We start from the raw sequence: 8868 nt of genomic DNA, 5'->3' as shown, positions 1-8868 counted from the left end.
TCTCCTCTCCTCTCCTCTCCTCTCCTCTCCTCTCCTCTCCTCTCCTCTCCTCTCATCCCCTTCCCCAAAAGCAAAAGGTTGCTTTTTGTCATATCAATCTCACCTACTTGAATTATATGGGTCACTGTTGTTCCTCTTTTCCTACAACAAATGGGAACGGTTGGGTGTTGCAATCTTCCCTCCACACTTCTTGTGTGCAGTTTTCATACAGATCACACATAATTTGTTGCAACCTGCCCTACTTTATAAATACAGTTTGGAGAGCCATAGGCAGGAAACAGCCTCTTAAAGGCAAGCCTTTGTTGGGATACCCTGCAAAAACATTCAAATAAATTATCTATGCAAGAGAATATTTTGATGACTGTTACAGTAATCTAGGACTGGAAATGAACTGAATGTTGCATTTGTCAGCTGTGATGGGTTCTTTTAAAAATCCACTACAATTTATATTACAATGCCTACATCCATCATATATAGTCAGGTGTAATCTAGAATAACATGTACTAAAGCATAGCCAACTTAATAACAAGTGATATAAAGAATACAGAGAACAAACAACACCCTTGGCCAGGAAAAATAAAAAAAGGAAAGAAGTGCCAACAAAGAAGAAAGGCTTTCTTTCTCATCCTTTCCCTACTTCAAACTCTAATTCTGCCCCTGCAAAGTGCATCTCTGGAGCATGAGGTGACCAACCTAAGCTCGGATGGTTCATTTGGGCTAATGGAGTTTGTGGATGACAGGCCTATTAGCTGAAACTGTAAAGGACCAGAGCAGAATGGGGAGTTAACAGGCTGCCCAGAGAGGCTGTGGATGCCCTGTCCTTGGAGGTGTTCAAGGCCAGGTTGGATGGGGCCCTGGGCAGCCTGGTTTAACGTTGGACGTGGAGGTTGGTGGCCCTGCATGTGGCAGGGGGGTTGGAGATTCATGATCATTGAGGTCCCTTCCAACCCTGGCCATTCTGTGATTCTGCAATGGTGAGCAGACAGAACTGATCCAGCAGCTCTACCACACACTCTTGGACCTTTGTCAGATTGCTTGGTCTCCTGGTGTGTCCACCACCAGTGTGTTAAATGGGTCACTTCGAACCTACCTGGAAAAGCTGTGCTGAAAGATTAAGTTGAAGATTGTGAGACATTCACAAAAGTATCTGGGGGGAATCCAAGATAACTGTGGGGAAAAAAACATCAAAAAGTTAAAAAAGCCCAAATCTTCTTTCCTGCAGATCACAGAATTGTTTCAGTTGGAAGGGACCCTTAAAGGCTACCTACTCCTTCCATGCAATGAACGGGGAAAGCAAGCAGATGACATCCAAAAAAGGACATGCCATAACTCCAAATCACCCCTTGTGTGAGCTACAGCAAGGCTACAGCTTGTGTAGGGATTTTATAGAATCATTAAGGTTGGAAAAAACTTATAAGATCTGCAAGCCCACCACCACCCAAGCTCATAGCAGAGAAGAAGAACAGATGATCTAATTTCTTTCTAAAGAAGCAGTCCCCATCATTACCTGTTTCCAGCAGCATTACTGATGAACTCCAGCTGAAGCATTACCGTTTCTTATATGTAAAGAAAACTTTCTTGTCTGCATCTTCCCTTTGGTGAGGAAGGGCCAAGGTGAAGGTTTCACTTTGTGCACCCGCAGCTCAACCAGGAGAACCCAACTGTTAAATGAAGGTTTCTTTCTGTTTGCTTGTAATATCAGCTGCCACCACAGGGTGACACGGCAGTACAGACAATGAAACTTGGCTCAGGTATGATGAAAAAGTCCAAAATAGACGGTAGAGGTAAGAGAACAGAGATTCTTGAAGTGCAAGGAGGGTTGCAATGAAACTTCTTTTAGCAAGCATTTGGAATTGAGGTCTGATCCTTGTTATCATCTGATAGAAGCATGGCCATCCATTTCACTGGGCACTGGATCAGCTCCAACAGAGTTTGGAGATAGGTTTGGCATTGGATTCTTAAATGGAGGGAAAGAAAAACATGAACGTGGAAGAACGTGGCTTCATTAGATGTAAAAATCCTATGTTACCACCAATGCATATAGAATGAGAATAGTGGGAGCACAAAAAACATAATTTAGGTCTCTTTTTTTTCCTAGTAGCTGTAAGCCAAAGCAATTTGTGGATTTCACTCTTTTCCTTGAAAGAAAACAAACAAACACATTTATATTCTGTTAGGAGAATGAGGGAGGGAGCAAAAGAAGGTCATTAATCGGTAAGATATTACACATCAGTGGTCAAACTGCTCACCTGCATCCTTAACTGGTGTCATTTTCTCTTACTGTGGCAGAAGGAGCTGCCTTTCTGCCCAATGGGTTCTCTGGAAGCTCTGACAAGCAGGTAAGCAGCTTGTTAAGATCATCAGCTTAGAAGGTCATTGGATCACTGATCCCATCATCTAGCAATTGTGACCCACCATCAAAAAGACCATCGAACAGATTCACAAAGCTCATGGAATACGACCATCCCTGACTTCAGGGCTGTCATTCTAATGTCTCATCCAGGAGAGTAATGGAGAATATATGCAAAAGTAATTAGTGGAAAGTGTATCTTCAAGTGAAAACCTCAGGAATGTGTCTAAGGATTCCTGGCTTTTCAATATTGATATTAATAAGGCAAGAAGTTAAGCCATAATCACAGAATAACTACAAAGTTAACTGAAAACAAAACATCCAAACTACTGAAAAGAATTAGAGCAAAAAAGAACTGTATTAAAACTTAAAACCCAAACCTGCATTTGGGTTATTTATTTTATTTTGTAAATGGGAGGTAAAGTGAAGAGCAGTCAGAGTCAGTAATATTTAGATATGGTGATACGTGTAGCTGCATTGAGAAGATGCTTGCTGTAATGTAGGCACTGCTGGAGAAATGTTTGAAGAAGTCACCTGCCTTGTGAGTAGGAACCAAGCCTTCATCCTAAATGTAACTCCCATATAACTAAAGGGAATGGCCTTAAGTTGCATCAAGGGAGATTTAGGATTTTGGACGTTAGGAAATACTTCTTCTCCAGAAGAGTGGTCAGGTGCTGGAATGGGCTGCCCAGGGAGGTGGGGGAAGGTTGGACTGGATGATCTTGGAGGTTTTTTCCAACCTTGGTGATTCCATGATTCTAAACGGTTAGGAGAGACTGAAGTTTGATGGCGAGTCCAAGACATCACACAGGAAGAAGTCATTTAGCTTTTATTCGCTGTGGCTGACCACAGCCAGCAGAGCACTGTGCAGGGGCAAATTTCAGATGTGCAAGGGTGGTCAATGGGACTTCCTGAAGGTTATTCTCCTTCCCCAGTCTTCCATGATGCAAATCTCAATGGGAGGGAGTTTTCTGCTTGAAGCATGACAATTGTAACTGGATGGAAAACCATCTCGGCTGTTCACCTGATTAAAAGGCAGAGGATTGTGCATGGAGAGGGTCTACTCTTGCCTGGAGCCAATCAATGAAATCCTCTTCGGGCATCTGTACAATACTTTCACGTACAAACTGAAATAGAAAAAGGTCATTTCCTGAGCATTTAATTCTATGTGTAAGAGAGAGACATAATATGTCTCTCAATTTGATCAATTTGAACAAACGTATTGACTTCTGCATAAAATCAATACAGTGCTTCATATCACCAAAACGTTTTAATGCAGTTTTCAGAACTGCTGGATTTGCTTTAAAATGAATTAAAAGCAAAACTCCATGATCTTCCTTGCAATTTATATCCTCAGTCCTTCAAAGTCAGGTCTTTGAGTTTTCAGACACACAGCTGTCTTCTACCTACGACTGCACCACATACATTAAAGCAACTTGAAGTTCAACAACTTCACCTTGAATCCATGCAGGTATCCACCAGTTTATGTGTTTACTTTCAGTGACATTCTCCTTGCCACTAAGACATTATAGTTCTGTTCATCTGTTCCAGCCCAAGGAATACCAAAGTCTTCTTTCCTCTCTGGGTATCTTTAAAAGATGTGTAAATAGAAGATTCTGCAATGCTTACATCTTTTTTTCTGTATTACTACTGCACCAGCAAGCAACAGAAACAAATATTGAGGCAATGCTCTAGTTAGTGACTACACAGATTAGAGCACGAGACAAAATGGCTGTTTTTAAAAGACATCAAGAAAATGCAAGTGGTCTGGATTGGGGCACACCGGGTGCCTTGCCCCCATAACGTGTCATAAACTCAACGTATGAAAGATGCACAGGCGCTGTAACATGGTGCCTCGATGGGATTGCTGCTGTCTCGCAGATTAGGAGGAAGAATGGTGATGAGAACAAAGAACAGAAGGTGGCATCATTGCCCTTTTTATCTTGGTTAGACTACACAGCAGCACACATTGTAAAGTATTCGGGTTTCTTCCTTCTATCTTTACTCTTCTGTAAATTGATACTAGAACAACATGAATAGGGCACAGCTCACAACCTTGAGAAGCATATTGTTTTTTACGTGTTGCTGAAGCAAAACAAAGGCATCTGCACAATTCCTGGGTTGGTGGCACGAATTAACACGAATAGCTCCTAGCTGTAAGGCCTGGGAACGACAGGCTTCCTCAGGGCACAGAAAGGGAATGTTTCCCCTCGAGAATCCTAACAATTTATGGCAGACATCGCTTTCACTGTGGCAGTAAATAAATCAACAATGACATAATAATGAAATGATACTGATTAATAATCCAGCCCTTGTCATAACAGCTTTCCTCTGATGGGTTCAGTGTGTCTTGTAGAAGGTGAGTAGCACCATCTTCACTTCATGACGTCCTAAATGATTTCATCTGGTACCTCTCCACTGCACTTCACCTATGGGTGTCCACTTTCCCCACCCTTATCACACAGAGAATCCAGAGCTGGACCCATCTCACCTCCACAGCAGCAGCGATGTCAGGAGAGCACAGCTCCCACAGCTGGAGATCAGTCACAGCCTTCAGGAAGGTGTCCTGATCAATGTGTAAATCAGGAGCCAGGCCGAATTTTTCCAGTTTCCTTAAGATTTTCTTGACATAATGGTCATTCTTCACAGGCTCCGGCAGCCTGGCCAGCAATACAGGAAACCTTTAGCAGAAAGAGGAACAGCAATGAAAGGGAATCTCTAGGAACTAATGGAAAAATCTGATGGGCAACTCTAGGTCTGGGTGGAATTTCTGCCACTTCACGACTTCTGTGGCTTCTACAGGGGGAAAAAAACCAAAGGTTCTTTGGAGAATGTAATGCTCAGTGTAATACCCAGTGAATAATGCAAAGGAGCTTTATTTTACAGGAGTTGTGCATCGGCTGCCTTTACAGAGACTAAAAAAGATGTTTTGCTGTTCGTTTAAATTCTGAATGACAAACGTGGTTATGAAAGCAAATAACAAAAAGCTAACAAAGTTTTCATTTTACAAGAAATATCCTCTTAATCTTTAGCCTCTGTGGATTTTCCAGTGCAATCAAGTGTCTGATTTGACACACTTCCTGATGCTCCTTCCTATCCCTTTTCTCTCTGTTAACACCATTCTCCTCTATGCGCTGGCATAAATCTCAGCAACGTGACAGTGCTGTAACACACAGCCTTTATCATTTAATTCTGAATATAGAGACTCAGAAGGAGAATTACACATTACAATAAAAAGAAAACCCTTGTGAAAAGACTGACATTTTTTCCCCTAATGTTCTGTATAAATTCTACAGTGCTGCCTTGACAGTGCTAGAGATTGATGCTCCAAGCCTACCAAGAACACGCATGGCTGAGGCATATCAGCTTGGCAGCAGGGAGTTCTGCCTTCCCATAGTTTAGGATATGTTTTACCGGAACAGCAGGAGATGGGTGAGGAATTTCTTCCTTAAACCAGTGAAAAGGGAAGCACACAGGTTCTCCTCTTCAGTAGAGACACTTCTATGCTTGGTTGCATACTACTGGTATGGCTGTTGAAGCAACTCATTACTCTCCCTGGCTAGGTTAGCCCAGTTCCCATCACTGTCTCACAAACAGGTTTTGCATTACCCATCCATGCATCAAGATATTCTTTGAGGAAGGTCAGCACATTCACAGCCCACTGTTCATATTTTATATTATCTCAGTTTTTGGTTGGCTTTTATTTTACTTTTGAGAGAGAAAAAAGCAGCTAGACTGACAGCAGATACCATTAAAGTGTTCCCACTGCAATTCAGCTTTCCTGGCAAGGCAGTGTTTGCAAGAGTATGGAAACAAAACAGCCCTGTTGTAAATGGAGTAAGTGCCACAGTGAAGGCAATTGCGCTGTCATGACTTTGTGCCCCCCTGGGGCTGGACCAAACGTCTCAGAGATTTCATTCTTTGCGTCCCTATGGAGATGTTGAGTGGGAGTGTATAACAGTAAAAACTCATCCACTTCAGCTCTGGGGCTTATTTACATGGCAGAACTTCAATGTGGGCAACAGCTGGAGCATACGCTAGGCAACTAAAATTAGTTTTGCTATACAGGCCAAGGCTAAGTTTATTAATTAACTCATGACTGATGGGTTCCTGGGCCACCTGCAAGTTGGACCTAAGATAAGAAACTGACTTCAATGTATGAGGGACAGAAGGCTTACTAGCAAGGAGACCAAAGAGGGCAGGCTGAAATAAATGTTCCACACAGCTTTTTTTCCCTGTATTTCCATGGCTGAAGGGTTCTCATGGCAGGGAACATGCTGAGATTTTCTGAGGTATTCCTGTAGGCTATTTATAGTGTGGATCTGGAAGCTGATCACTGGACCCAGTCAATATCCACACTGGCAGGGAAATATATATTTTTTTTACATGGATGGACAGCTTGAATCAGAGTTTCTTCACCATCAGTTTTAGCACTGTGAATTCCCAGTTCATCCAGAGGTTGCTGTGACTTTAACCCATGTACATTGATAAAGCATCTCTCCTCTTCAGGGTACAGTGTTTTTACATACTCCCTGATGGACGAAGTTTCTTAGAGAGCTCCATGCTGGAGAGCATCTATGAATGCACAGACAGAGCACTTGTTGTCCCCAGTATCTCCAGAAGGAAATCTTCCCCATCCCTTTTCTTACCATACCCAATTATCTTGTCTCCTGAGCAGGCTGCTCCTAGGAATACCTGGGTTTTTTTTTGCCACCAGTTTGTGAAGGCTGCATTTTCAGCAACCAATTTCAACGCTTTCTAGTGATACTTTGAGTAGAAAAGGAGTAGAATTACAGCTTTTTGTACAAAAGACAACTCTAAAACCATGACAGCCTCATCTGAAATGAGGATCTCAATGGCTCCTTACCATTTAAGCCCATTTTCCTCACGTTCCCTTTCAGCTCTCACGTCCAGCTGTCTTATTCTTTCCATGTCCTTTTTAAAGTACTTCAGTCGTTTCAAAGCCAGGTATTTTTTACAGCATCGCTCTTCCTGGCTCCTAACAACAACAACAACAAAAAAACCCTTAAAAATGAATCTGTACTTTAAACATTACCATTCTTTTTCATAGGTAAGTGGGAAGATATCAAGGAAGGCAGAAAACAACACATCGGAAGAACACATTGCACGTTCAGTCTGTGGATGCTCATAACAATGTTTGCTTGTGCAGCATTCTGAATGTACCCGTATTTCTTCTAAAAGTAAGGAAAGCACTGCAGCAAAAAAAAAGACAAAATCTAACTACAAAATGGAATGAAAGAATGGAAATAAGGAGTGAGAGAAAGGAAGAAAGAAAAGAGCTGTGTAGGGAAGGATTTCAGGTGACGTTTACTGAGAAAAAAAGAATTTGCACGAATGTTACCCAGAAACAATCATCAGTGAAAGGAAAGGGTGACAGATTTTGGCTGGTTAACAAAGTAGTAATGCTGCTGGTCAGGGAAGGGGCCTTGAGAGAGGACACTGCAAGTGTTACACTGTGAAAACAGCCCATGTAACGTTGAAGAACAACACAGCCATCTCTGTCATGAAATGAGATGACAGCCATGCAGACCACGTGTGAACTGAATTTATTACTCTCTCTTTGAGTGAAAAGGACTATGATCAAAGCAAATACATCCCACGTATTTATCACAGCTGCGTCCCACAAAAGTCGCTCAGAACCATCCCCAAACACTGGAGTATATTTTCATACCTGAACAGTCAAACTTTTCCAGACCATTCCCTACCCCTTATTTTATTGTTGCCCCATATAAATCAGTAGATGCATCTTTAAAACATCTGAAGATAAAAGGTCAAGAGCAAGGAGGGCATATTTTAGAAGTACACAGCAAACAGTCTCTTACATCTCAAGGCTCTCCAGAGCATCATGCAAACAATGAGCTGCTTCTTCACGTATTGCCATGAACTGGTGCCTTGCATCAGCACACAGGTTAGATTTGCTTTTAATGAAGTGGCTGATATGGCAGCTGGAAATAAAACAAGAGAAGTAGAATTAGCATCTTGTAGTAACCACCTCACAGCAGTGTGAAAGCACCTGAAGTCAGAGATCTTTTATTCACATTAAAATCCAATCCAGGCTTGTTTAGCCTGGAGAAGAGAAGGCTATAGGGTGACCTGCAGTGCAGCCTTCTAGCACCTAAAGGGAGCCTACAAACAGGAGGGGAGTCAACTCTTTGCAAGGTAGATAATGGCAGGACAAAGGAAATGGTTTTAAGTTGAAGGAGAGAAGGAGAGAGGAGCTTGGGTGTCAGGGGGAATTGCTTTACCAAGAGAACAGTGAGGTACTGGAACAGCTGCCCAGAGAGGCTGTGGATGCTCCATCCATCCCTGGAGGTGTTCAAGGCCAGGTTGGATGGGGCCCTGAGCAGCCTGGGCTGGTATTAAATGTGGAGGTTGGTGGCCCTGCCTGTGGCAGGGGGTTGGAGCTTGGTGATCCTTGAGGTCCCATCCAACCCAAGCCATTCTATGATTCTATGAATTTTTATTTTTATTTTTTTTGTCCTTAATGAATATCATGC

At 42.4% G+C, this 8868-nt stretch overlaps 1 protein-coding gene and 1 long non-coding RNA gene across 2 annotated transcripts in view; both read right to left on the bottom strand.

Moving 5' to 3' along the window:
* The window catches only part of LOC122165682, an 8340-nt gene extending 5757 nt beyond the window's left edge, over window positions 1-2583 (bottom strand). Inside the window, exons 1-2 of the long non-coding RNA XR_006170575.1 lie at window positions 1508-2583; window positions 1091-1167 (exon numbers count right to left, since the gene is read on the bottom strand). This is a non-coding gene — a long non-coding RNA (uncharacterized LOC122165682). The remainder of the gene's footprint in view (window positions 1-1090; window positions 1168-1507) is intronic.
* A 123-nt stretch (window positions 2584-2706) lies between these two features.
* Window positions 2707-8868, bottom strand: part of CCDC60 (coiled-coil domain containing 60) — a 42529-nt gene continuing 36367 nt past the window's right edge. The window contains exons 10-13 of the mRNA XM_042829071.1: window positions 8194-8316; window positions 7218-7349; window positions 4842-5031; window positions 2707-3477 (exon numbers count right to left, since the gene is read on the bottom strand). Of these exons, the coding sequence (XP_042685005.1) occupies window positions 3379-3477; window positions 4842-5031; window positions 7218-7349; window positions 8194-8316 (544 nt within the window). The 3' untranslated portion in view covers window positions 2707-3378. The remainder of the gene's footprint in view (window positions 3478-4841; window positions 5032-7217; window positions 7350-8193; window positions 8317-8868) is intronic.

The sequence above is a fragment of the Centrocercus urophasianus genome, unplaced genomic scaffold (assembly GCF_019232065.1).
Source record: "Centrocercus urophasianus isolate 14NV4802_14NV808 unplaced genomic scaffold, USGS_Curo_1.0 seq_30, whole genome shotgun sequence".
Taxonomy (NCBI): domain Eukaryota; kingdom Metazoa; phylum Chordata; class Aves; order Galliformes; family Phasianidae; genus Centrocercus; species Centrocercus urophasianus.
The sequence above is the reverse complement of the archived record's forward strand: the minus strand, read 5'-3'. Positions and strand labels throughout refer to the sequence as shown.